The sequence below is a fragment of the Lepidothrix coronata genome, unplaced genomic scaffold (assembly GCF_001604755.1).
Source record: "Lepidothrix coronata isolate B3197 unplaced genomic scaffold, Lepidothrix_coronata-1.0 Scaffold104, whole genome shotgun sequence".
In the NCBI taxonomy this organism is placed as follows: Eukaryota; Metazoa; Chordata; class Aves; order Passeriformes; family Pipridae; genus Lepidothrix; species Lepidothrix coronata.
The window spans coordinates 2,222,813-2,250,795 of NW_016690284.1; the positions used below are offsets into that span (position 1 = coordinate 2,222,813).

General features: G+C 41.0%; 2 protein-coding genes across 2 annotated transcripts in view; both read right to left on the reverse strand.

Moving 5' to 3' along the window:
- PRKAA1 (protein kinase AMP-activated catalytic subunit alpha 1) overlaps window positions 1-14,599 on the reverse strand; it is a 19,322-nt gene extending 4,723 nt beyond the window's left edge. Inside the window, exons 1-8 of the mRNA XM_017823627.1 lie at window positions 14,424-14,599; window positions 8,902-9,043; window positions 7,561-7,654; window positions 6,171-6,315; window positions 4,380-4,467; window positions 3,267-3,491; window positions 1,464-1,950; window positions 940-1,066 (exon numbers count right to left, since the gene is read on the reverse strand). Of these exons, the coding sequence (XP_017679116.1) occupies window positions 940-1,066; window positions 1,464-1,950; window positions 3,267-3,491; window positions 4,380-4,467; window positions 6,171-6,315; window positions 7,561-7,654; window positions 8,902-9,043; window positions 14,424-14,556 (1,441 nt within the window). The 5' untranslated portion in view covers window positions 14,557-14,599. The remainder of the gene's footprint in view (window positions 1-939; window positions 1,067-1,463; window positions 1,951-3,266; window positions 3,492-4,379; window positions 4,468-6,170; window positions 6,316-7,560; window positions 7,655-8,901; window positions 9,044-14,423) is intronic.
- A 6,836-nt stretch (window positions 14,600-21,435) lies between these two features.
- Window positions 21,436-23,940, reverse strand: RPL37 (ribosomal protein L37). Its single transcript, XM_017823686.1, has 4 exons — window positions 23,795-23,940; window positions 23,101-23,236; window positions 22,721-22,805; window positions 21,436-21,549 (listed from the first exon to the last, which is right to left on the reverse strand). The coding sequence occupies exons 1-4, from the start codon at window positions 23,795-23,797 to the stop codon at window positions 21,480-21,482; spliced, it is 294 nt and encodes a 97-aa protein (XP_017679175.1). The 5' UTR covers window positions 23,798-23,940; the 3' UTR covers window positions 21,436-21,479.
- Window positions 23,941-27,983: the final 4,043 nt, after the last annotated feature.

A 27,983-nucleotide genomic window follows, 5' to 3' on the forward strand; every position in this document is an offset into this window, starting at 1 on the left:
AAACTCTTTTATGAAGCTTTCCGAAAGCACTATATGCCTTTGCTAACCTGTTGTTGTCTATCTCTCCGTCAATCTTACCATCCGAGGAGATGAAGCTACCTAGGTAATTAAACTGCTGGACTGATTTGAGTTCTGATTGGCCATTGGTGATGTGGGGATGATGGGGGACTTCCTGAGGTGCAGGCTGATGGAGAACTTCTGTCTTCGGCATTTGTCCTATACTCCAGTAAATTAGCACAGGACAGCTACTGGTCCCTTTGGTCAAGCACTACTGGATCTAAGCAAGTACCTGTACTGTTAGAAGGAACAAGGCAAAACTGTATGGCTAAATCATATCAGATTAAACTGTCATGGGACACAGTCTTAGCCATCCTATGCTGTAATGAAGCCACACTTCAATAAATGCAATGTTTTCCTAGGCTAGTCATCTACACCACTGGCTGTAGGTAATTTTGCTTTATTCTACTATGCCCATAAACAAGCATTGTGGTCAGTGTTTATTAGCTCCTCCACTCATTTCCAGGAAGATATCCAACCAGGATTTGATGGTCTGCTACTGCCACTCTATAAAATATCTCTTTCTACAGGTTAGACCAAATGTTTTCAAGACTTTAGTTACTGCAAGCATACAATTCCTGTCTCAGATTTTAGCTACCATTAGCACTGGTGGGTTGACTCCACCTGGCAGCTGATACCTCAGCACAATCAGGAAGAAAATTTGAAGGGCAAAGTGAGAAAACTCACGGGTAGAAATAAACATAGTTCAGTAAGGAGGGGAAAAAAAAAAGGAACACTAGATCAGGAAGGAATAAAGAAACACTAATACAGATTAGATTGGTTTAAAATAATAAAGGGCAACACTTCTAAGTAAATAAATTATGTTTGCATTTAGAATGATTTCCCTTACAACTCAATTAATTTAAGTAATTCTTCACATACCATCAATACTGCGGAAGTCCAGTAAATATGTTCTGCTGTCCACCTGATACAATTGTAGACTCATTTTGGAATATGCACTTGTTACTGGATTCTTCCTTCGAACACGCAGATAATATGGATTTACAACCTAGTACAAAGGAGATGAGTCAGTAACCAGAACTGCTTGCAAATCACTGTGTGTTGTTTTTGTCATTTCAACTCACTAGTATTTATCAAGCGATTACAAGCTTACCTGTTGGATTTGTGGGTTGTGGGGGTTTTTTGTGTGGTTTTTGGTTTTGGGTTTTTTTTAGCCAACAGAAAAAAAAAATATTCTTATAACCCCAACAGAAAACTTAGACATGTTAGCACAACTTATTTTCCTGTCAGCATGAACAGCCTCCCCCAAAACCCTTCTTGCACAGCACAGGCATATGAGATCATATCCCAGTATGCGAAAATACAGTTTCAGACCTCTGGGCTATGTAACTACACAGCTCAAACAAAAATGTATTGTTTGCTGTAAAGATCCTCTATTTTGTTACCTTCCACTCATAATCCAGTTGTTTAATTGCTCGACAAACTTCAGCCATGATATCATTTGGTCGACTCTGACTCCGGATCCCCAAGTGCCATTTAGCCCTTCTCACACCTTGGTGTTTTGACTTCTGTGGATTCAGCTCATCAAGAGTGTGGCGAGGACGTGGTGGTTCAGCTACTAAAAATGGCACTCTTTCAGGGTGAGGACGAGACAGATGGTGATCATCCAGAAAAGAATCTGGTGGACTTGTAGCCAAGTAGAAGTCTTTGGCCTCATTCATTATTCTTCTGTTATCTATAATGAGGTGATAAGCAACAGCTAAAGGGTCCTGATGATTTCTGCTGTATAGACAACTTAGCACTTCCTCTTCAGTGCACTCAAACTTCTCACACACTTCTTTTAAGGCTTCATCATCAATCATGGTAGAGCTATATGACGGGTCTTCAGGAAACAAGTACTTTGGAAGGTCCTGCTTAAACCATTCATGTTCCCTAGAATTAAAAATAAAAAATTCTGAGTGCATGTAAGTAACGTAAACATTTTTAACATGAAAGTCTTTTAAAAAATAAAATGCATTTTAGTCTGTACAAGAAGAATCACAGTTGCCAGTCCAAGTCTCCCTGGAACACAGGAAATACAACAGCACATAAAGTTAACCACTGCCTGCACAAGATTTTAGTAGATATTTTGCAAGAGACTGAAAAAACCCTAATCCTTTTCACTGTAAGGTTTTCAACTACCTGAGCTCCAAAAACATCTTTCTATAACTCATCAATCAGCTTTTTATATAAAATTATATTCACCAGTCTTTGGATACGTGATTGTCATCCAGGTTGCTACAGATCACCTCCACTACAGCTAATTCTCTCAGATACAGGATATACCTCCTCCAGCGATGGTCCATTCGCTTAGGGAGTTTGCAAGACCTTCTCTGAAGGAATACCTTTCTTCACCTCCAAAGACTCCTCATCCTTTTACAATCCTGTTGTCAATGGCCTTATCCCAAGCAAGGGATCCCAGCTGCCAGGCTTCCTCACCCTCTAATTCCCGACTTTTGGCCCCAACATCCCAGCATTGGAGTAACCAGCTGAGAATTTGCTCACCTGGTTGATGGCTGAAATCTTTTTTCTATCTCCCAGATAATTTAGAGATAGGGATCAGGTGGATTCTCTCTCATTTATAATTTCAGTCCCTTCCTCCTCCTCTTCCTCTTCTTATGGTTGCTCTGCTGCAGAAAGGGCTGCCTCTTCTGACTCCCTCCCCTGCTCCCTCTTAGGAGAAGCTTCTTTGTTCCTTACTAAACAAGATGACTTTTGCTTCAGTTGTTTAGTTCTGTTATTTAGTTGTTCTAAACAGAACTGTTAAGGATTTATAATCCATCCACGCTCTGTAACCAACATTATTCAACAACTTTTTTATTATCAGATTAAAGAGCTTCCTCAGACATGTACAATATAGAAGAGTGGTTCTTAACAGCTAAGACAATTTTTTTCTACCCAGAGAAGTCTATATAGTGTAACTTTTGCAAAGCATTCTGCAGATAAACAGCTTTGCTATGGCAGTCTTAAACCTAAAGTTTCTCAGAACTTCTATATATAACATAATTTGTTTTACTGTGATCTCCAATAGATATTTCATTGTCCACTGAAAATGAGCACTGTCAGAGCTAAAACCAAACCACCAGAAGCCGAATTTTTCATCTCAGTCTAAAAAACATGCACAAGCTGTATGAATGATTTCTTTGCTCTCCAGATTTGCACCATTGTAATTCCATCATCTGGTGATCAGACATCAGTTAGAGTTTTACCTAATGTCTCTGATTGTTGCTCTCTTCATTGGATCCACTTGCAGCATGTGCTTCAAAAGACTAATTACAGATGGATTCAGGTACTGAGGGGTATAAAAGATACCATCACATATCTTCTTAAAAAGGGTTGGCACATGATCATCATCAAATGGAAGTGTTCCGCATAATAGAGCATAGAGAATAACCCCACTGCTCCAAATATCTACTTCTGGGCCTGCATATAACCTGTGAAAAGATTAACTATTAGTTATTTGTGTGCAATACATTTAAATATTTCTTTCTTCAACTTTCTTACATTGTATCACAGTAATTAAAAACACATTAACTTAGGACAACTGATGTGCAAGTACTATACCATTTCAGTTCTATGCCATGCCTCCCTTGAACTTTAATGTCCTTCCCCTTCTAATATGTAGGGCACAAGTACAGAGCTTTCCTCTCTATTATATAAAAATAATCCACAATGAAATTTCAATCAATGGCAAACTGAAAAAAAACATGCATCTACTACTAAAAAAGCCTATGTTGTAAATTGTTACCAATATCTTAGAGGAATCTGTGCAAAGTCACCTATCTCCCAAATCGAGGCCGAAAAGTTTAAGACAAGTCCATATGGCAGAACCCGTCACATATTGTGTGCTACTGCCAGAGTAAAACAGACATCTGGTCTCCAATCAACAATTGACAAAATGAGGGTAGTTGGCTGAAAGCAGATTTGACAATCATAGTCCACAAAAGGGCAAGTTACCTCCAGACGGAGTATCTGCTCTGTAGCAGGTATTTCACTGCTACTCAACCTCACAGCAGGCTTTGCCTGTAACTGTATCTGCACCTTTCCTTCCAAGGTATGAGCTGTACATGAGATTTTTAAACCAATTCAGGCATATTGTACACACTGGATTTGGGGCACCAGATATCAGCTCTACTTTACAGGAGTTATTCAAAGCTAGTTCACAGAAGCTTTAAATATTCATGAAAAATTATCAATACCACTAACAGCCCAGAGTTTCTCAGCATCAAGGTTGTCAACTGAACTAGTTTTGTAGCCTTTAGAATCAAGCAGCAAAATGACTGAAGTACATGCACACATGTATCCAATATAAAAGAAACTACCTTCCTGAAATTACTTCTGGTGCAGCATAGTTAGGGGAACCACAGCTTGTTCTTAAAAATTCTCCATCTGACATCATATTTGATAGACCTGAAAGTGTATAAGAGTAACTACTAAAAATTCAGGGAGCAAAACGATTTCACACTGCATATACCGCCTAGAACAAACCACTAGTAAATCAAATTAGAAAATTAACAAATTTATCACAGTTAAGAAATAACATTGTTTGGAATTACTGAAATTCTCATATGACCATGCCACATAATCCTCTATTTAGTTTACCAGAAATCTGAGTAACATCAACATTATTGCCATAATGTTTGAAAACATATTCATTCCAAGACAAAAACCAGTTCAGTTTGGATGACACAGGCGTGACAGAGAACAAATCTGCTCTAAGAGAGATGAAGCAGAATAGCAAGATAGGACTTTGGTCATTAACACAAAAGTACTAAAAACCACATTTGCTTCTAAAATGCCGAAGTGGAAGACACTACCACAGAATTTCCCAGAATTCTCTAAGAGGAGCTGAGGAATAAACATGACTTCACCACAATTTAAACTGCTGCACTGTTCAGCTGGTTCTGGAATCACTGCAGTTCAGCAATTTAGTTTTTAGATACTCTGTTAGCAACTGAAGTCTGCTTTAGAACTAGACCATCTTCATTCACCAGCCCTCAGTAAAGTCTAAGACCTGTGGAAAATATCTTCTAGTTTCTTCAATAGAAGCTGCATGATCAAGACTACCATAAGCCAAAGAACTCAGTCTCCAAGAAGGAAGCCCTTTTATGGGGCAGCAGGGAGTGTGCAGTGGGGTAGTGGTGGTGTGTGGAGATGAAAGAGTACGGCTTGACTAGCTTTCATATCCTAATACGCAAAAGCTTTTATTAACTAGTCATTAACTGAGTGCTACAGTTTTACTGACATTAAGTTACTGTACTTCATTCCTTTGTCATGTAAGCCATTTCATCCACAGCATTTTCTACACACGAGAAATCAGTATGATTCCCAGGGCCCATAGCTGAACACCATAATTTTAAAACATACTTAGAATTACCTAGCACCTTTCACTGGAGACTCAAAATACTTTACAAGGGCCTATCCACTATGACTACATGAGATATATCATCATGACATAGCAGCATAGATACCCTACTATGCTTATATGGTGAGGGTTCCTGACTCAGTTCCAAGGACTAGTGGCAGGGCTTCTCTGCAGCTATGTCACAAACAGCTATGAAAAATAAGCTTTTTGACTAGTTAAGCACATACATAGCAAAAAAGCACAGGAGGTTGCAAGACTTAACTGATCTTATTTTTACTTTTACACTTTAATTTCTTTTTCTTTCAACAGTCTAATTTAATAGGAGGACTAGTTTCTTTTACTATAGCACTGTGGTTCTTAAAGATGGTGAACTGCTCCTGCACTGTCCTTCCAAGCACCTACATTTTACGGATTGTGAAGACAGGCAACAGCAGTGAGTTCTGAAGTGGAAAGGTCAGGAACTAAGTTCATTTAGCATTTCAGAGAAAGTACTGTTAAGGAAAACCAAAGAAATTACTTTAAAATTTGACCTAGTCACAGAAAATACTTGAAAAACAAGCTTGAGAAGAAAACAAGTTTAGTAGATGTGTAGGAACATTATTTTGCTTTAGATTTATACTCTTGATGCTCTTGTATTGTGTCCCACCACCAGGATATTCAAGTATACACACTTTAATTAATGTTTCCCATAGCTATTAACAGGTTCTAACACCAGAGATGCAATCAGACACAAAAAAGAAATCCTTACCAAAGTCAGCTATCTTGGCGTTCATGTGTGCATCAAGCAGCACATTTTCTGGCTTCAGATCTCTATGTACCACCATATGCCTGTGACAGTAATCCACACCAGAAAGGATTTGCTGGAACAGACGCCTACTTTCCTTCTCATCAAGCTAAAATAGACAAAGATTTTAAACCATTATGAGTCAGTGGAAGTTAACTTGTTTTCATTTGTATAAGCTAGAGGAAATTTTTCCCTAACAACTAAATGAAGTATTCTATATAGTCTCTCGCAGTGCGGAGCTTTCACAGAAGCTGTTCTAAGAGTTAACGACAGTAATAAGTGCACAATTACTACTGATAGCTTTTCAATACTGGGTTTTACTTGAAGAAACAGTTTTCAGCTACTCCAGCTAGATACATATCAATCTAGTTTGTACTCTGCCATTGAAAATTAACATAACAGTAAAGAGGAAAAATGCTATGACAAAGTCACACATAAAGATCTGAAATGCGTTAACACATAACCACTTGTAGTTTTGGAACAAAACACAGTCATAAAGTGCATTTTAACTGATAACAGCAAAATTAAAGCAGAATACACGAAAACACACGTTCATTTAACAAAGTGTGACTGGTCCCCCGTCCCAGCCCCTGATAATGAGGATAGCTTAATAACTCCATTTTATGAGGCAAGCAGCCATCTGTGACCAAGTGAGTCATGTGTTCATGCTCCTTCCCTCATTATCAGGCCCTGAAGATCCTGTGAACCAAGCAGACAAACCAGACTTCTCACCCTCCCCACCAGCCTCAAGATTCCTGGATGCAAGGCTGATTACCCACTTCCTTACCAGCCTTTAGTTCCCAGGCAACCAGCCAGCCTCGTGGCAGCGATGACTCTGTCACGGAATAAGGAAGTGCAACAGGAGCCAGAGCAGTGTCTTTTATCATCAAACAGTTACAAATCATAAGTGGGAATGAGACTCATGATTTTTCAGTGGCTACAGATGCCTCCACAATACCCTGCTTCCTCGGAGAACTGAGTCACTTGTATTCTTTCATATGATTTTCAAGTCTAGACTGTGATTGTTATATTGACACAGAAGAATATGTATTAAGATTTGACTAGATCTGTAGAGGGTCTGGGTGATTTGATAAATTGTGTTAGAAATTCCATACTAAACTATTTATAAACTGTACTGCATTGATTCTGATCACTGAAAGCCTGTGCCACTCTAATCATAAATCCTGTGCTAATCATAATATTCTGTAGACAAAATAAACCTTTAATTGTACCATTCTGGTAAGGATACCTGAAACAAATTTGTCTGTCCCCTCAGTGTGGGGTGACACAGGAATGTTGCAAAAGCAATAACACAATGCAAGCCACCGATTTGCAAAGTTGGCTTACTTCTTACCCTTCCATTTTTACAGATGTAATCAAACAGTTCTCCTCCTGAAACATATTCCATCACCATGAAAATGTCAGTGGGTGTGCTGATGACCTGGTACCTGGTAATAGAAGGTATCTATTAGTCTACACACTCAGTAAAAGACTAGTTACATTTAGTTAAAAGTTGTACAAACAGTCAGATAAAAATATATTTTAAAATATTTTTCCAGTCAATCTACAGCTACTGGAATGACAATATGTTTCAGAAGCTATTTCCTCTCACTGTTACCTCTTTCATTTTTCATGTTGATATTTCAATTGGTATAGTGACACTTCCTATTTTGCTTTGGCTACAGCTATGTCCTTTGGACTCATTCATGGACTCTAACTGGCAGTACAAGCAATTTTGCTGACAAATCAGCTCAATAGTCTTCTAAAAACTAACCCACTTCAGAAGTGAGTGAGTTCATCTTACACAATACAATTCAGCTTCAGTGTAAGAGCTGTTGCCAAATTAAAGGGATTGCATAAACATAGCATCTGTCACTGGCAGTAGGGAAGCAAGATTCTACCAATAAAAAAACACCAACATCATGACTAAAACAGTGAAAGTCACCTACACTCTAGAGGTGCAGGTTAACTTTGCAGGAAATTACAGTCAAAAGAAAGTCAATTATTTTTATAATTTGTTTCCACAGACCAGACATGAGGAGTCTGTTCTGCGATATACTTAGTTGTACTCTGAAATCCACTGATGAACTATGGATAAACTAAGAGATGTAAACAGGCATACTGTAAATACCACATTTAGACACGGGGTAGCTGCTATATTGAAGATTTTAGAATTATCAATCACATACAACATGTGATTGATAATTAAACTGCATGTTCTTAAATACAGAAAAAGCTTCCTGACAGCAATCTACACTGAAAAAACAGAGATCACTGACCAGCACATCACTAAGAATATTTTGAGAAAATACCATAAACTTACTGTAAGAATGACCTTTACAGATTTGTTCTTAATAACTCATTTGCTAAGCAGAAAAAAAAAAGATCAAATATAAACAGAAAAACAAAAATGAAGTAGTCTCTAAAATCAGAGATGGATGCTACCAGAAGTATCTGTCATGACATTACCTTTTATATACCTGTCCAAAGAATTTCTAAGCAAAGATCTAAGGGAAGCTGTCCAGCCTGCAGGAAAGATAAGTTTTGTGAAAGTATGTTACAGAGGGCACAGCTGCAGATTTTGAAGCTGGTTACTTTTTTGACAAGATATTGTTTGTAGTATTGCCCTTTAAACATATTTCAGATCAGTGAGATTACTGCTTAAATACGTTTGATTACAGCAAACAAAACTTACAGCTTTATTATATGAGGATGCCTGAAGAGTTTGAGGTTCTGAATCTCCCTCCGGATTTTTCCTACAACATCAAGGCTGCGAATCTTCTGTCGGTTCAGGATCTTCACTGCAACTTTATGTCCAGTTAACTCATGTTTTCCAACTAAAAGAAACAAGGAAGTATTTAGTCAGGGTTTTCAGCTGCTCAGTAAAGACCTTATTTGCCCATTTTGACTGTAACCAAGAAATGGAAGTTAAGGTGTTAGCATTCCACATATGCCCATTATCTTTAGGGAGGTTGAAAATCAGATGGTATGTAATTTCTTCTGCCCTGCTCCAACTTCTTCCACAATTCAAGCATTAGAAGATGTGTCTATGTAAGAAAAACATTGAAGCTTACCCTCAGAAGTCTCACAGCATGACTACATTTTTTGCAATATTGGAAAAAAACAAAAACAAAACCAAAGCATATCCCGAAACCCTGCCATCCTTGCTAATTAGAGAGAGCATTTTCTCTCCCTGTATAAGTCACTCCAAGCTTTTGGCTTACTTGGTAACCCACTCATGTTTTCCTGTATCTCTTCAACTTTATCTGCAGAGATCACTCTGCTAAAGAAATCGATATTATCCCTCCCTCAAGAAGCCTGTTTCAGCAATTGCTCTGAATTACCACTATGAGCATCTGATCAGTTTACCTACAAAAATGTATCTGTCCTTGGACCAGTCTGATGCTCTATAAGCTCACAGTCTGTGCAGTTAACACCAGAGCTTTACTATATAAAGTAAGTGGCAAAAGTTCCCAGAAATGCACAAAATGAAATGCAACAGTAACAATGAAAAACAATGCAAACATGCAACCTCATACATTCCTGGAAGTGGAAAAGAATCTGAGGAGTTTAATTTTTCTTTAAACTGTAAAATATTTCCCAATCAGTTACCCCTCTTTAAGACTTAAATTTTGCAGGAGCTATTGCAAGTAGTCACAATGAAGTTGTTAAGAATTATTTTTCTTAAACCCAACACTGGATCACAGATAAAACATTTAGAAGCTAAATATCTCTTCCATTAGAAAGCTGCACTATCTGCATGGTTTCTGCTTGCAGTAATTATAAATATACCATATTTATTTGCCACCCTGATTCCAACGTTTTGAAGATAAGCCAAATTACAGGGACACTGACATGGTCCATCCTTGTTCACATGAACAGACATTACTAACAGGCCTGTGCTGAATACACTATCTGGGTGCCTCATCTCACTTGAGAATTTAAATAAGCTCCAGGCTTCAAGCTTTGTTTAAATATATTCATGGGAAGCTGTGATTAAACAGCAGTGACAAACAAAAATCCTTCTGCATTCAACAGATAATTTGGACAGAATAACACCCACTTGCAAACTTTATTCACAACACAAGACCTTCCCGCTGCCCTTTGCCCCAGTACTGAGCCAAACACCAATGCAAGTGAGAAGAAATTCTTAGCAGAGAGGCAAAGATAATGACAAGCATCTGAGCAGTTATTCTTACAAGCCACTGTGTAAATAAAGCATTCTAAATTCCTGCAGGGAACTCAGTAGTGGATTATCCAAGAGCCTGAACCATCACAGTGCTGCACTCAGACATCTCTAGTACCTGAGAACACAGAAAGGCTCTGCCTTCAAGGTGAAAAGACATATCCCTTCATTCAGAAGCCAGTACCTAAAAATGGCCACAATAACCATAGTACTGGGCAGGCACATTTCCACTGCTGAGGAATGCAGGACAAAGCCCACATCCACCACAAGTTCTAGAGAGAGCACAAAGCAGTGATAGGTGAGTCCCTGGAACTGTATGAGAATTATCTGCTTTGAACTAGATCAACAATTAAAGCAATCACAACCCCCTTCTTTTCTTCAGCTCAAATGTGATTCAAGTTTCAAAGCAATCCAGCAAATTATATCACCTATGTTAAAACCCTAAGGGGTGAAGAATCTTCAACATAAAAAATTAAGAAAATCAACTCCTCCGTTTGAATTACAAGGTCTTTGCCCATCCATAATGGGAACTGAACTAAGCTATAAGTATTTGAAAAAAATTTTTAAACAGTAGGTTTAAATGTAACATTAGTTTTTGTTACTAAGAAACAGCTTCTCAGAAACTAACCAAAAATCAGAATGAATCTGCATCTTCCTTTGCTTTACAAGGTGCATGTTTAATATAGTAAGTAGCATATATATCTGACCAATTCTACAGCTTAGCATCTATATATATGCAGTTCTGTGTTAAAAGGATTCTGTATATATGCCATAAAGCCTTACTTTTGAGCCAATTTGTTCCATTTTTGATTCGTCAGTCTATGTTAGACCAGAATTTCCTTAGCAATCAGAAAAACATTATAAAGTCATTTATTAGCTACAAGCTTTGTTCAATATGCAAGGCACACAAAAAAAGTTTTTCAAAACAAATTTTTCATTCAAAGTAATTAAACTAACATTTGCAGTTGACTGAAACCAATTCTAGCTGTCATAGCCTTCAAGGCTGTGTGCCTCAAGCCTTAATTTTATTCACTGACTGGGAGAAAACAAGATTTCCTGCTTCTTCAACTCTGCCAACTTTGAATAAATGACTGCAATGAAAACACACTGTGGTTTAGTCTGGTGCAGAAAGATCCCAAAAAGCCGGTTCTCTTGCTTAAAACATTTCAAATTCAGTAATTTTTGCCTCCCTTTAATTCAATATAAAATTATAACACATCTAACTTTTTAAGATACAAGTTTTCAATAATCATCCACATCATAAAATAAAACTGTTTTCTTGGATATGGTATCCGTTACGTAAAATGTCAGACACAGACTGGTGACAGACTGCTGACACTTTTGAATTCGGGATTAGGACAGAGCTAAAAGCATCATCTCAGACGATATCACAATGTAGACACATAAGCAGTCAGTGTTATCCTTCTGAAAGCTACTTCGCATTACCTATAAAAGGGAGCGCAAACAAATTTTAAGTAACCAAAAGGTATGTTTATCACCCTAATCCTCAACTACCTACCAGCCCTTCAGAGCAATCTCCGAAAAAAAGTTCATTTAACAGACCTAGTATCTCCCTGTATTTCTGTATTCTCTGATAATATCAATTGCCTTCAAGCTTCACTGTGGCTTTGCACAGCAGCAAGACTTCCAAGACAGTGACAGTCTCAAAGCAGCAGCAACTTCATTTAACAGTTGAAGTGCAGGAGCAAGGGTCTCTAACCTAGTTCAGCAATTCTTCAATTGGAAAAAACTGATTATGAGGCCATCCAGAGTAAATACAACATTCTCATGAAATAGAAGTATCAGTCATTAAGTGAGTAGCAAAAAAAAAAAAAAAAGCTGAACAAGCTTATGTTGTATTCAATGAAACAATTCTGCAATAGGCCAAAAAGCCAACCCAAAGCTCAGAGGAAAGCAGCCTTTAAAAGTATGGGATAAACAAATGTTTTCACTAACATGAAAAAAACCCCAAATGATAGTTCACGGTGTGCAAAGCCAACCTGCTGCACAACATTACATATCATACTGATCTTCACTGTCCATTTCCAGGTCCCTTATTGTTGCCTCGATAAACACCACCTACTTTCCTAACGTCTGCAGTCTATACAGACTAGCACTGATAACTTAGATCTAGAGGCCTGGAACAATTCTTGTGTATTTACAGCCTGAAGTAGCACCCCTCGTTTTCTCAGTATGGAACACTGGAAGCCTGAATACTCTTCCTTTTATGAAAACTCACTTTAAATCAAAAAATACCTGGAAATAAAAGTTTGCGTTTGGTTTCAGCAGAAACCAACAGCAATGTTTAAAGAAAAAATTGACAACCTTAGGGATAGATGTTTCATACTGATCATGGTAAAGTTTCAATGAGAATGTGTCTCATGTAGTTGGTTTAAGTTCAATATTCTTCTATCTCACGGCTTTTCGCTTTTGGCATTTTAGCATCTACGGTAAGCAGCAGGGTGAATTCATCTGAGAGCATGAGACATTCAACAATTACCAAGTAAAATCTGTTTTTCCACTTCAATGTTTTCAGGCTGCCATTGCTGCTAAAATTAAACATCCACTTTCAAGGAGCCATATGCCTGACCCCCTACATCACTTGAGCTCAATGACAATTCTAACTGAATTTTAAGAAGTGAACACATTTATAACACTTTTTCACATTATGTCAATTGATGAAACCATATGAAAATTATTAGAATTAGAGGAAAACACAGATCTGGTATTAAATGAAGAAAATGTGTGCCCAGAAGGAAAATCAGTGCATCATAAATAAAATGTCCTTTATCACACACAGCTAAAGCGAAAGTAACACAGTAGATCACATAGGAATAAGAAAAGCAGGGGTACAACAGAGCTCTCTTAAATTTAAGAGCATATTAAAACACTGATGGTATGTCAATTTCAGTTTTGTGCAGTGTGCTGGGTAAAAAACCCAAAACAAAGACATCTTTGACTCCTCCCCTCAACCATATGGTCCCTTCATGGGGAAGGAGAGCCTGATGCCTGTCTTCTGGGCTATATTATTTTCTCTTTATTTAAGGAAAAAAAATTCCCAAGGAAAGGAATGGTATCCCAGCTGCCAGTTAGGGGTCACTACTCCCAAGTGCCTTGAAAAAGAGGCTCTGCTCTCAAAATATTTTCCATTTCATTCCCAAAGAAAAATATCCTCTTTCCTATACATTAGTAACGTCTTCAGAACATGCCAGCAGTTGAAAGAGCTTGTGCAGAACACATACAATGGAACATCTACACTGAAAAAAAAAAAAAAAGCTGTGGGTTTTTTACTGGTTATAATAGCAAGCACCCATTAAGTAAAAAAAAAAAAAAATTATGAACAATATAGACTGAGCTTAACTCAACTCATTTGCAAAAAGATATTGTCAATTTCCTTACCCCAATATCTGAAGTTCTCACAAGCAACACAGCAGGAACAGTGAGAATAAGCTAATGAACAGTTCTTCCACCTGTGCTGGGTAGGTTTAACTTCTATTTTATTTTTACGAGCCTTCAAATATACTAGCACAGCATCTACACCCCTACGGTGTAAAGTTTTTAAAGTCTGAGCTGAGAAAAACTTTGATAACCACTGGTCAAGCAGACTAAGCGCGAAATCTTTCCGTATCTGTGAGTCGGCTCTGTTGCCGGTTAATCCAACAATCCCACACCCACCTTTTTACGGTTATTTCTCTGTTGGTAGAGAAAGAAATCCTGCTCTCCTTACAAGGACACCGAGACTTTTCTGCAGCAAAACGCTATGAAAGATAGCTCGAGAACTGACTCCCTACTTTCGCTACATGCCCGGCGCTGTTTTAAACAAATGCAGCAGCATTTAGCTTCTAGCGGCTATTTCCGCATAAACAGATAAGGAAGCTGTTTCTGCCGCAGCCACCACTTCCCTCTGCGGGACCGCCAGTCCCACCCCGGCACCTCAGCCCGCGCAACTCCCGCTTCGAGAGGCGCTCCCGCGGGCCGGGGCCGCGCTGACGGGCGGCCGAACGCCTGCCGGCCCCGCTGTGGCCGCTCACCCTTGACTTTTCCGAAGGTGCCGACGCCCAGCGTGTCCCCCAGAATGTAGTGCCCAATCTTCACCCGCCCATGCTCGTGCTTCTGTTTATCCGCCACCGCCGCCATCTTGAGGCAAGGGCCGAGCCTGCGCATAGCGCCCGCCCGCCCGGGCCGGAGAGCCGGCGGGGGAGGAGCAACCACAGAGTGCCCGCCCGCACCCGAACCCGGAAGAGAACCCGGCGCTCGGCGCCCGCCCGCGTTGCCCGGGAACGAACCATTGTGGCCCCGGGGGGAGACGGGGCCGGCACACGGCGCCCCGGGGGGGTGCAGCGGCACGTTGTGGCGCCATGGACTGGAGGTGGAGGGCGGGTACTTGGAATTCTAGTGCAGGAATGGCACCATCGCAGCAAGCCCGCTCTGATAAAATAGACCTCCGAAGTCTGTATTTCCAATAAGCTTGTAAATTAAATCTGCTTGTTCTCCTCACTTCCTCTTCCCTGGCCCAAATCCGGACCCTAATAAGGGAATACAAAGAAAAGTAGGACTCTCTTAACTCCTACTACCTTGAGCAGGTAACCTGCCCTCTGGTTTGCCTTACTAGCCACTCACACCACTCATTCACCTTGCATGTAGGCCAATAACCTACCTTCTATTTCATACAATGTATTTTCTACCATACAAGTGTGGTACCAAAGACTATACTTGTTTTATTGTTGACTATAACAGGATTATATTTTTAAATCACATTCCAACGCTGCCTTCAAAGAAACAGATAAACCTGCAGAAAATGTGACTATTGAATGGTTATTTTCGAATGGAGAGATCATCAATTGAAGAGGAAGGTTACAGGAATTCCCACAACTTCACCTCCTTTCCCCAGTTCTCCAGACTAAGGGAACAATATTAAATGGGGGGATGTTAATGTGGATGGTTTCTACTTGCTGGCATTAGGGCCTCCTCGGCATAATTGGTGTGATTTCATGAACAGACACTCACCTCTTACCCTTTTCTCTTTGGCCTCTGATTCCACATTACCACTGAATATGCAGCACGGTTCTTCCACAGGCACAAGGTACTATTTCCATGTTGCCTTTGCTCCCCCTGAAAGCGTATGTTTTGCCCAGATTCAGGCCTGTATCTCTTCTGCTGCTTCTAGCTTTCAGGTTGAGGACAATGCAAATATCAGAATCACAGAATGATTTGAGTTGAAAGGAACCTGTAAAGGTCCTCTAGTCCAACTCCCCTGCAATCAGCCAGGACATCTTCAACTAGACAGGGTTGCTCAGAGCCCCATCCAACCCGGCCTGGAACATCCACAGCTTCTCTGGGCAACCTGTTCCAGTGTCTCAGAACCCTAATAGTAAAAAAAATTCTTCCTTATATGTAGCCTGAATCTACCTCCTCTGCTTTAAAACCATTACCCCTTGTTCTATTGCTGCAGGCCCTACTAAAACAGGCCTGTCCCTATCTTTCTGATAAGCCTTTTCCAAGTATTGAAAGGCTGCTATAATGTCTCCCTGAAGCCTTCTCTTCTCCAGGTTGAACAACCCCAACTCTCTCAGCCTGTGCTCATAGGAGTTTTGTTCCTCCTCTCTGATCTTTTTTGTGGCCCTTATCAGGAAATGGTCCAGCAGAACCACATCTTGCCTATGCTGGGGTCCCCAACAGGCATCTTCTAATTGTGGTCAAACAAAGACTAAGAGACAAAGGCATACATCTGCCTTCAAAGGTGTATCCAAATTGACACTAGCATGCTGGAACATCAGAACCATGCTTGATGCTGTGGACAGTGGACGTCCTGGGCGTCATTCTGCCCTAATTGCCTGTGAACTGTCACGTCTCAACATCGACATAGCTGCTCTCAGTGAAGTTCGTCTCCACAAGGAAGGCAGCCTTAGAGAACACGGTGCCGGTTACACACTCTTTTGGTCACGTAAACCCAGAACCGAAAGGCCTCTCTCAGGAGTAGGCTTCATGATTAAAAACTCTATTGTCCTTAAACTCGAAAATCTGCCAATAGGTCATTCTGATCACATTATCTCCTTACGCCTCCCACTACACAACAAGCAACGTATTGTCCTCTTTAGTATATATGCCCCAACTCTCCAAGGTGACCCTGCCGAAAAAAATAAATTTTATACCGACCTGCACCACCTTACCCAAAAGGTTCCCGCACGTGATAAGATAATCACATGATAATCACATTATCCTTGGTGATTTCAATGCCCGAGTAGGAAAGAACTTTGAAGCCTGGAAAGGAATATTAGGCAAGCTTGGTGTTGGAAACTGCAATGATAATGTTCACGTTCTGCTAGCGTTTTGTGCAGAGCAACAGCTCACCATCACCAACACTATCTTTCAGCAGAAAAATAGTCTGAAGACAACCTGTATGCATCCTAGATCCAAGCATTGGTACCTCATTGATTATGTCTTGGTGCGACAGAGAGATGTTCATCATACCCACATGATGCCTAGTGCAGAATGCCAAACAGACCATCAATTTGTGCACTGTAAACTTAACTTCAACCGGAGAGCCTAAAAGGGATGGTATTCCAAGGAGGAGACTCCAAGTTAACAATCTTCAGTCAGCCACAGTGAGAGACAGTTTTCAGGCAAACCTTCAAACTAGGCTCGAAGATCATCCCATAGATCACTCTCCTGAAACACTTTGGCAACATATTAAAAATAGCATCCTGCAGTCCCCTGAAGAGTCCTTAAGGTTCTCCTTCAAGAAGAACAAGAACTGGTTTGATGAAAACAATCAAGAGATCCAGGAATTGTTAAGGAAGAAGAGAACTGCTCACCAAGCACATCTTGCTCAGCCATCAGGTTATGTAAGAAAAGCAGCCTTTCGTCTTGCATGGAGCAAGCTCCAGCAGAAGCTTCATGACATCCAGAACAAGTGGTGGGTCAATCTAGCAGGAAAAATTCAATTATGTGCAGATACGGGTGATTACAGAGGATTCCATGAGGCCCTGAAAACAGCATACAGGCCTACATATCAGGTCCAAAGCCCTCTACTCAGTGCAGATGGTCAAACGCTTCTCACAGATGAAACCTCCATTCTGAACCGATGGTCTGAACACTTTCAGACTCTTTTCAGCACTAGCCGTGTAGTAAGACTCAGCTATTCAGTCCATCACACAGCAACCGGTGAAGAATGAATTGGATATTGCCCCTACTATGGGAGAAACTCTTAAGGCCATACAACAGGTGAAAACTGGCAAGGCAGCTGGGGTTGATGGAATTCCACCTGAAGTCTAGAAACATGGGGGCCTTGCCTCCATGTCAAATTTCACGAGTTTGTGGTGCGCTGTTGGGAACTAGGCAAACTACCATTAGACCTTCAAGATGCAGTCATCATCACCCTGTATAAGAAGAAAGGAGATAGATCAGACTGTTCAAATTACCGTGGTAATTTGCTTACTCTGCTCTCCGTTGCTGGCAAAATCCTGGCAAGAATACTCTTGAACAGACTAATGCCCGCCATAGCAGAAGGAATTCTACCTGAAAGCCAATGTGGTTTCAGAGCCAACAGGAGTACCACAGACATGGTATTTGTTCTCAGACAACTGCAAGAGAAGTGTAGGGAACAGAACAAAGGACTCTATGTAACCTTTGTTGATCTCACCAAGGCTTTCGATACTGTGAGCAGAAAAGGTCTGTGGCAGATTTGGGAAATGTTTAGGATGTCCCCCAAGTTCCTTAAAATTATCATCTTACTTCATGAGGATCAGCACGGCCAAGTCAGATATGGCAATGCACTTTCTGAACCCTTTCTAATAACCAATGGTGTGAAACAAGGCTGCATTCTCGCACCAACCCTATACACAATCTTCTTCGGCATTATGCTCCAAAGGGCCATGGCAGACCTCAATGAAGAAGATGGTATGTACATTCGATATTGTACTGATGGAAGCCTATTTAACCTAAGGCGACTGAAGGCCCACACTAAGACCTTAAATCACCTTGTCCGGGAGCTGCTTTATGCTGATGATGCCACCCTTGTCGCCCACACAGAAGCAGCTCTGCAGCATTTAACATCCTGCTTTGCTGAGGCTGCTGAGCTTTTTGGGCTGGAAGTCAGCTTAAAGAAGACAGAAGTCTTCTATCAACCTGCACCTCAGGAAGTCTTTCATCATTCCCATATCACCATTGGCCAATCAGAGCTCAAATCAGTCCAGCAGTTTAATTACCTAGGTAGCCTCATCTCCTCAGATGGTAAGATTGACGGAGAGATAGACAACAACAGGTTAGCAAAGGCATATAGAGCTTTCAGAAAACTCCATGAAAGAGTCTGGTGAAATAAACACCTGAAGAAAAGCACAAAGGTCAGTGTTTACAGAGCCATTGTGCTATCTACTCTTTTATATGGGTCCAAATCATGGGTCATCTACCGCCACCACCTGCATCTCCTAGAACGCTTCCATCAACGCTGTCTCCACACAATCCTAAACATCCACTGGTCAGATTATGTGACCAGTACATCTGTTCTAGAACAGGCAGCAGTCACAAGTATTGAGGCCATGTCCTGCTGCGTTGGGCAGGACACGTCTCCAGGATGAAGGACCACCGCCTCCCTAAGATCTTGCTTTATGGTGAACTTGCCACCGGCTGCCACAAGAGAGGAGGCCTGAAGAGGAGATACAAGGACTCCCTGAAACAACATCTCAGCCTTGGCCATATTGATCTCCTTCACTGGTCTACTCTGACCTCCAGTCAGGAGGCCTGAAGACACACCATCTATAATGCTGCTGATGCTTTTGAGAACGCACGCAGGATCTCTCTCAAGGACAAAAGACAATGCAGAAATAATCGTGTCTTGCCGATACCACCTAAGGAGTCTTTCTGCTGTGCCTTTTGCAACCGGACTTGTCTATCTTGCATTGGCCTCCCATTAGCCACCAGCACGCTTGTAGCAAATGGGGGTAGAGTCCTTCCCAAATCTTCGGTCGTGAAGCCTAGCCATGATATACATAAAGAGGCTGATCTAAACTGCCAGTGAACATTATGCAGAGGTTCCATTCTAACTGATAATGCTTCAGTTAAAATCCTAGTAACAAGATCTCAACAAAATATTATATACTGAGCAACCACCAAAGTAGCCTAGCTTTCAACACGTAGAAGAACACTGGAATGCTTCAGAATCTGTTTCCAGTATAGTCTAATGATAGCTGATGTGACACGTAAGTTTCATAATCTTTTCTGAACAGGACTAACGGAAACCCCAAAAAACTTATTTCCTGCCCCTCGCCAAGAATTCTAAAACAATTGAAAATGCAGTAGCTGTCAAATTTCTTGTACATAGAATTCATTCTTGCTGTAAGTGAAATACCCTCTGAAATGAAGGTTTTCAATTACTGCAAGTCTTTGCAAGTTTGAATCAGTTACTATGGTATGTTGTGTATTATACAAATGTTCATTTTCCAGGAGTAGAATTCATGATGAGAAGCTAACAGTTAGCAGCAAACATAGTTAAGCACTTGCCCTTGCTGGGTTTTATCATGTTTGCAGGTCAAACAGGGCGGTCAGAACAAAATCCCACACTACACAAAGATCACAGAAGACTTTGCAAAGGCTTTCACTCCCACCCATAGTCACAGTTCCTGCCATAGCACTGTCCAACTGTACCATCGCTCAATTAGCCCTCCCTTAGAATCTCGATGGCTTCTTTAAGATTTCTTGAGGTTGTTCTCAAGGTTGCTCTCAAAGACACACTTATGATTACTTCCTCCTACATTTAAGTGTTTCTCACACACCACCAAAAAACACATTTCAGAGGCACTCAGCCTTGGGAATACACAGACATATAGTGTGCTCAGTGTATTTTAACAGCATCACCACCACTTACATTCCAACCTCTCTCAGACAAAACAGTTGAAACCAGTGAGTGCAGTGTGTTTGCTACATGCTACAGAACAGCAGGGGGAACACTTTTTTTTTTTAGAAATAGCCAAAGTCAGTACACTCAAGCATGAAGAAGCACTGACTCTACTTAATTTAAAAAAATAAGAAAGAGCAGCCAGGGACACCCCAGTTTCACACCTGGCTGAAAACTTCTGTGATTTGCACAAGGTGAGACATTAACTGCTGATCATTCAGTAATGACAAAGCAGTATGCTGCTTGTGAGAGTTCATGACAAAACCAAAAGAATTGCAGTAAAACAACCTCAGTGTCTTAAAGTTCTTGAGTATCTAGTATTGTCTCTGCAAGACATATGAAAATCCTGTAAATCCTTGCAGTGATTACTGTAATTCCCCAAACTTTCATAGCAGCATCTTATGAGCAGCATCTTATGATCACCTTCTTAAAGCAGAGTTTGAAAGCCAGTAACACACCACATAGGGTACAAATGTATCAGGCATCAATGTAATTTTCATGTAACTCCCAGTGACTTTTCTACCATATGAATTATCATTTTTTTTTATTATTTACACCCAGCCTGGTTAATTCAGTTCATTTTGTGAGTCATCTTTCCACACCAACCTCTCCAGGCCGTTTGGGCAACTCCTGTCCCACCTACAGCAGATCTCCAACCCCTCTGTATCTGGCAGTAGTTGTGCTCCAGACCTGGGAGGTTTTTTTTCCCAAGAAACCATGACCCACACAACAAGCAGTACCTTTGTGGGCCTTTCTGTGCCACAGAGCAGTGAAAAACAGGCAGGACTGAAAACCCCTCTTTCACTAATGCCTCCAAGAACATCACATAAAGCTATTATTACAGCTGTTATCTTTAAGACAAAATTCTGACTCTCCATGCTAGGACACAATGAGATTCAGAGGCACACAAGGCAAGTCCATAGTGCCAATACTCCATTTCTCTGGCAGGGGAGCTCTTTTGAGTAATACAGACAAGCCTCTTTTTTCAGTTCGGTGCAAAGGTAACAGTCCTTTTTAAGACAGAGGTGCTATCAAATGAAAAATCAATTAAAGGGTTCTTTGAAATCAATAATTTAAGAATTTGTGTTGTAGGTGTTTATGTAGTATCAGGAATTCTGCATTTTGGTGAAGTATGTAAAAAAAGGTGACAATATTTTCTGGATAAGATCATTTATTTTAACAAATACATGAGTCTTTATGATGAACTGGAGGCTGCAACAGCTGCTCTCTTGGGCTTCGGTGTGGTTCCCTCACGGAATCCATTCCTGTAAGTAGAAATATAGTTACCACTTTTTGAAAAGTTGATGCCTGCCCCAGGTTATTTTCTGACAGTGATGCTTTAGATCAAACTCATTACATTTTTTCAGCTTATCTCAGTACAGAATTCATACAGGCATTTGTTAAAAGAAACATCTTATTAACAATTGCCTTGAATAAGCAGCATGGTTTTCACTCTCTTCTGCTTAAGTAAATTTGACTTCTTTAAACAGGAAGATGTCATTAACTGAGTGAACGCTGCAAGACTGCACCAGGTACAGCACACCTGCTGAAGGCACACCTTATTTCATGCTCCTACCAAGCAATCCAGCCAAAGATGTCATGTTTGTGAATCACAAGTCTATTTCTTACAGAAGTCCTCTATGCCTCCAACCAGAGACTCGTCAGCCCCGAGCTTGCTTTTGGATATGATATTTCTACTTCAGCAACACTCAGCAGAAAGCAAGCTACAGTTGCATAGTGGAAAGTATTTTATGGCTGCTACTGGGAAAGACTGTGCTAACCAAAAGAAATGAACTGACCATTCAACGCCACCCCAAACCGAGACTTAAAATCTCCTACATTTTGCTATTAAATCCAATCTACATTTTATGACAGCAGTCCTGAATTACTTAGTGTTTTTCATACAGCTTTCTTGTTCATTAGACCAGAAGGCAGAGTTCAATTTTAGAACACGGTGGTCATACAAAAGAAATTCTTAACAACAGTATAAAACTCCCACCACTACCTCCTAAGTACAACTTGAAAGCTTTGTAACAAGTTTTAGAAACCCATAACCCAGAATCTGATGTAACACCTACTTACTGCTAACTGAACTCTAAATAAAGAGAGGCTCCCAAAGTTACTCCTGTCCTGAATTTTTTTTGTGGGCAAGTGGGGACTGGAATGATTTCAAGATTTGTCTCTTTTATTACAATCACCTCTGTGTTCTGTGCTATATTCACTTAACAGAAACATCAGAACTTTATACACCCCCTTGTCTTACCAAAGACTGAGGGATATGAAGCATCATTTCATGATATATTTAAGAAGATCATACCACATTAAGTGATACTAAGAAAAAATAAATCAAAATGTTAACTTTGAATGACAAATTTTATAATCAAGTGATGTCCATGCGGATTTCACACCATGCTACTGCGTAATAAAACGTCATACCTGAATCGACGGTAGACCTTTTTCAGGTGCCTCATGCGGCCTGTACCAGTGGTGTTTCGTCTTTTAGCCTTTGCACTCCAGTTATCTAAAACATGTAAGTTACTATTATTCATCTGCACCAAATAATTAAGCTGCACATGAAATTTTTATGACACATTCATTCAAGCTAACAAAAAAATTATAATTCAAGTCAGTTTCTATGCAGCAATACTACACATTACCTAGAACATAGTTAAGTCACCATTAATTTGGAAAAAGCTCCAAACACTGCAAAGTGGCACAATATCCCTCCTTGGCTGGAAAAAAAAGTCAGACTACTGAAGGAGACAAAGAAACAAGTGTTTTTTAAACCTGAAGACAGGTAAAAGTTTGTTACTTACACTTTCTCTTACGCTTGGCAGGGTAACCACATTTCCCACAAGTTGATTTTTGCAGATGGTACGCCTTGGACCCACATCGGCGACACAAGGTGTGCGTCTTATTTCGCCGCTTACCAAATGACGACGTTCCCTTCGTCTGAAAAGCATTTCAAGACACGGCACGTTGGAAACATCACTAATACTTCCAGGTCACGAAAACTAAAAGAACAAGCCTTAAAAAAACATGCGAAAACCGACCAAGTTATCTTAACAGCTCAGAGGCACGCTTAACTCCGAACCACAGCTCAGTTTCGCCTACAGGTTGCCTCCATTTTCAGGAATCGTGTTCCTTACGCCTTTCGCCGCCATTCCTTTGCGTCCCCGCCCCTGTGCTGAAGTGAAGCGGAGCCATGGCGCGGTTACCTCGGCTCCCCCCTCCCCTCCCCGACAAACAGCAAACCGCCCTCTCCTGACCACCCTCCCACCGCTGCCGCGCGGCTTCCCCAGCCACGGTGCCAACGCGTATGGAGAAAGGGTTCCCTGAGTGCCTAGGGCCCCGCACCGCACCACGGCCTCCCGCCCCGCACAGCAGCCGCGCCCGCCGCCAGCCCCCTGTCCCCGGCCCCGCCACCCGGCCGAGCGCCGCGGTGCCCCCGGCCCGGCCCGGCCCGGCGCGGATGGCGGCGGATGCCCCGCGCCCGCTCCCCCCGCTCACCATCTTGCCCGGCCGGCAGCACCGAAAAGACCGAGCCCCGCCCCGCTTCCGCCACAGCAGCCTATTCCGGGGGCGGTGCCACCACTGTAACCCTTAAATCACTGAACCACATTGCGCAGCGCCCCGTCCAGGTGCCGCTTAAACGTTTGGAGGGGCTCCACTATCTTCCTGGGCAACCTGTTCCTGTGCCTGACCCCCCCGGACAGTGAAAAGTTTTTTTCTAACGTCTAATCTGAATCTCTCGTGCCTCAGCTTGAGGCCATTGCCTCTTGTCCCCTCGCTGCAGGCACGGCAGAAGAGACAGACCCCCCAACCCCCCTCACTACAGCCTCCTGTCGGCTAGTTATAGAGAGCGGTGAGGTCTAATGAGTGACTTTTAATGAGTGAAATTCAGGCACAGGGTACTCTTGGCTGTAATAAATACTTCCAAAGTGAGTTGCCTTGAAAAATAGGCCCTCCTGTGCTCTCTGCTTGTCCCTGTCCTCCCCAGACCCCCCCCCCCACGGCAAGACACAGTCTGCCTCCAGTTGAAAGCATCGAAATGGTCATCAGGAGCACAAAAAAGGGAAGGAGTCACAGCACCCAGCCGTCCAGAGTCCAAGAAGCTTTTGGACAATGCTCTCAGTCTCATGGTGCTAGCAAAACCTCCTACGTTTTGCTATTAAATCCAATCTACATTTTTATGACAGCAGACCTGAATTACTTAGTATTTTCATACAGCTTTCTTGTTCATTAGATTCTTGGGGATGGTCCTTTGCAGGGCCAGGAGTTGGACTTTGATGATTGCTGTGAGTCCTTTCCAATTCAGAATATCCTGTGATTCTGTGAAAACCAGCTTTTGTTTAGGTGCTCCATTTAAATTCTCACATGCCTGCCTGCTATGCATCTTCAGTAGGCTAACAATCTGTGTGCAATTTTATCTTAGAAGCATTCATTTGAGGGAAATAACATGTACAGAGAGAAACTGAAGAAATTTGTGTGCATCTTATTACCAGATCATTATCTTGTCATCCCAAACAAAACCAGAAATTGATGGTAAAGTGAATTTATTTATCTTTGATTGTAGGATTATGTAACTTGTCTTACAGTACTTGATGAAAGTATGTCTTGATCTGTCAGGTTAGAGCTCACTCCTGATTTACTAACAGTTTTTCCAAAGTATGGCTGTCTGGGCCTGCCAAAAGCCAACAAACTGTGAGGAAACCTCTGACAATGAATGAGCTGAACCCCTATTCCATGAGCTCTTTGTCTAGAAAAAAAGAGTCATCCCCTGGCACAGTGCCCACGGCAGTAAAGCTGTGTCTGACTGCTACATTTTCACTGAAGGACAAACCATGTATGGTTGTCTCAAGGTTAATTTATCCTCACTTGTTTCTGAGCATGGCCTCTTGCTGAATTCCTCTGGTGCTAATTTATGTGCTTAGCTTTTGACCTCTGCTAAGGCTGAGGGATAAGGAAAAAAGCCATTTTGCCTTCAGCAGCACTGCTTCCAGACACAGAAAGATGTGGTCCAGGCTGTTCACTCAGCTCTTTCATTTTGGTTGGCAGTAGAACTGAGTCCTGCAATAGTTAAAGAAGAGAGAGTGGTTCCAAATGGTAAATCATCCCATCTTACATTAGGTGTCTAAAGTAGAGAGAAAAAAATTAATCTTAGGAGGAACCCTTCTTCCTTGAATTCCGAGAGAGGCCTAGACAGCCCCTGTAGGCTAGGCACATAGATGGCTGAAGTTAGGTAAAATAATTTTGCCATGACTAGATTCAAGTATTTTTATAGTATTTCTGTCTTCCTTGCCAAAAATCAAAAGAGAAACCTCAGTGTCCTATGAATGAAATGCCATTCAGAAAAAAAATCCCACTTAAACAGTATGAATATATCCTACAGGATATATATGAACTGGAGTCATATTTCTCCAGCAGCTTTGCTGTATGGCTTTTAACTAATACCTCCTTTCCTCTTTCTTTCTCACTAGATCTCAGAAATCTGGAAGATGCCATGAACATTGGACAGATGCCATGGCAACAGCCTCCAAAGGAAGTCTGTTGATTTGGCTGCCTGCAAGAATATGCTGCTAGAAGAATTATTCTTGTCCTTTGTAGGATAAAAATGATCTTCTGCATTTACATGTCTTCAAATCTGTTTGGAAAAAAGATTTTTTGTACCATCATGTAGTTGTCTTTAGTATTCAGGAAGACTGAATAGTTTTAGGGTAGAGAATGGGCAGAGCTGTGGCCGACCCAGTATCATTCAGAAACTCTTAGTCCCTGCAAATGTCTCTTAATACATTGCCCATAGTGAACTCCTGCCTGCTCAGAACCCACAGGCTTATGTACTGGCAGCTGCTGAAGTCTAAATTTAGCACTGACTAATTCACACTGCTTCTTTGTTGCATAGGAATTAGTCCAACATTTAGAAGGCGACATGTCTGGATGTCAGAACTGTCTTTTTGATGTAGGAAACAGTAGTCTGTCACTGCAGCCGGTACCCCGTCACAGCTTCTGCACAAGGAGTTTGGTCCAGCAAGATTTGTTGGTGGGAGAAACCCTTTGTCATGCCAGCAAACAATGATCCTATTAATCATCTAGATTAGGATTTATTGAATACTGTGCACCATGTTCTGCAGCCTGTCTGATCTGGGTGGGATTAAAAAACTGAAATAAAAAATAGGTATGCCCTTAAAGATAAACTTTAGAGATGAGTCTAGCTCAGGGACAGGGAAACCAAAGCCAGGGCTGGCTAGACATTAAAGAGGAAGGTGTGTATGAGCACCAAACTACCTCAGTGGCATTTGTTTTGCTCAGGTTTAAAGTTATGCTACTACATCATGCCACCACTGGAGTGCAGTTCAGCCAGACAGGCCCTGGTGTGACCATGGTGAGATTTGCTTAAAAAAAAGCAGAGTAGTAGTACTGGTTCTATGGAACTTGAGCACTGCTGAAAGGATTAGTGTGTGGCAAATGCACAACCAATATCAAAGCAAGTTCCATCTAATGTCATTATATATGGCATCACTCATTTGTGCACGTGTAGCATCCTTTGCACAAGCAGGGATGACTTAAAGGGATGGGAAGAGTGAAAATGCAAGCTTCACACATGTAAGCTTGAAGCTAGTCAGCACTTAATACCAATTATGTTCAGTGGTGCAGGCAAGCTGAAGTTTTTATCTCTTAATGTGATCTCTTAGGTCAGTATCCTCTTGGATATTGGACACTTTGACATGGGTAACATCTCAGGAATGCAGCACTAGAACTGAGGAATTCAAGGGCAACATTTTCATCAGGGTCAGTTTGGATGCCTTTGTTTCTGGGTATCATCTTGATTTGCAGAGGTAGATATATTGGTTGGAATTAGTGGGGAAGAGACTACAATGATTATTTGTTACCAAGCAGGCACAAGAAACATAACGTTATTTGTATAATGTCCAGATACTTTAGTTTGAAAACTTTCGTATGTGAATTTGGAACAGAAACATTGGTCACCACAAGATGACAGTATAGTTCAAGTGAAACTTTTTGTCTGAACAACTTGGTAAAAACTCTCTAAACAGTAACAGTACATTATCTTAATAAACTGAAAACAATATAATCTCATCAGTTCTTACATTTCTATGACAATAACAGAAAATATGAGCAAAAAACTATGCTTATGAAAACGCTGCTTTATCCTGCTAAGAAGCTAATGAGCATAATAGAAAAGTCTTTCTATTTGTTTAAGATAAAAATGGATAGAAAAAATAAATAGTCATCACTAACTTCTGAAATTGCTTGTTAAAATACAGTAGAAGGAATTAAAACAAATATGAAACTAATATTTTTTTATTATTACTTTATAGCAGCCTTCCATTACCTAAAGGGGGCTTACATGTAGGATGGATAGTTGCAGGGAGATCCTGGGTACTCCCCAATAGAAACACTACTGAAGTCTGTTTGTTGTTCCATCTAGCTAGGGGAACAGTAAGAGCATACCTCTGTACAGCAGAGGTAGCTACAAACCTGGGACACACCCAGTGCGTACCACAGTGCAACAGCATAATTCAGAATTTTAAATTTTCCCTAGTTTTTGGTTAGTTGGCTCATTTTGCATTTGGTTTGATTTTTTTTATTTGCTTTTTTAATGTAGCTTAGATACATTAAGCTTTTAATGTGCTTGCATACATTACAGGTCTGTAGTGCATTGTTGCACCAAAGCACA

Excerpts from the sequence above, each read along its gene's own strand:
- RPL37 (XM_017823686.1), bottom strand. Across the intron at positions 22,806-23,100 it reads TGCCAAGCGTAAGAGAAAGT|ATAACTGGAGTGCAAAGGCT; the intron begins GTAAGTAACAAA and ends TACATGTTTTAG. Across the intron at positions 21,550-22,720 it reads AAGGTCTACCGTCGATTCAG|GAATGGATTCCGTGAGGGAA; the intron begins GTATGACGTTTT and ends TTCTACTTACAG.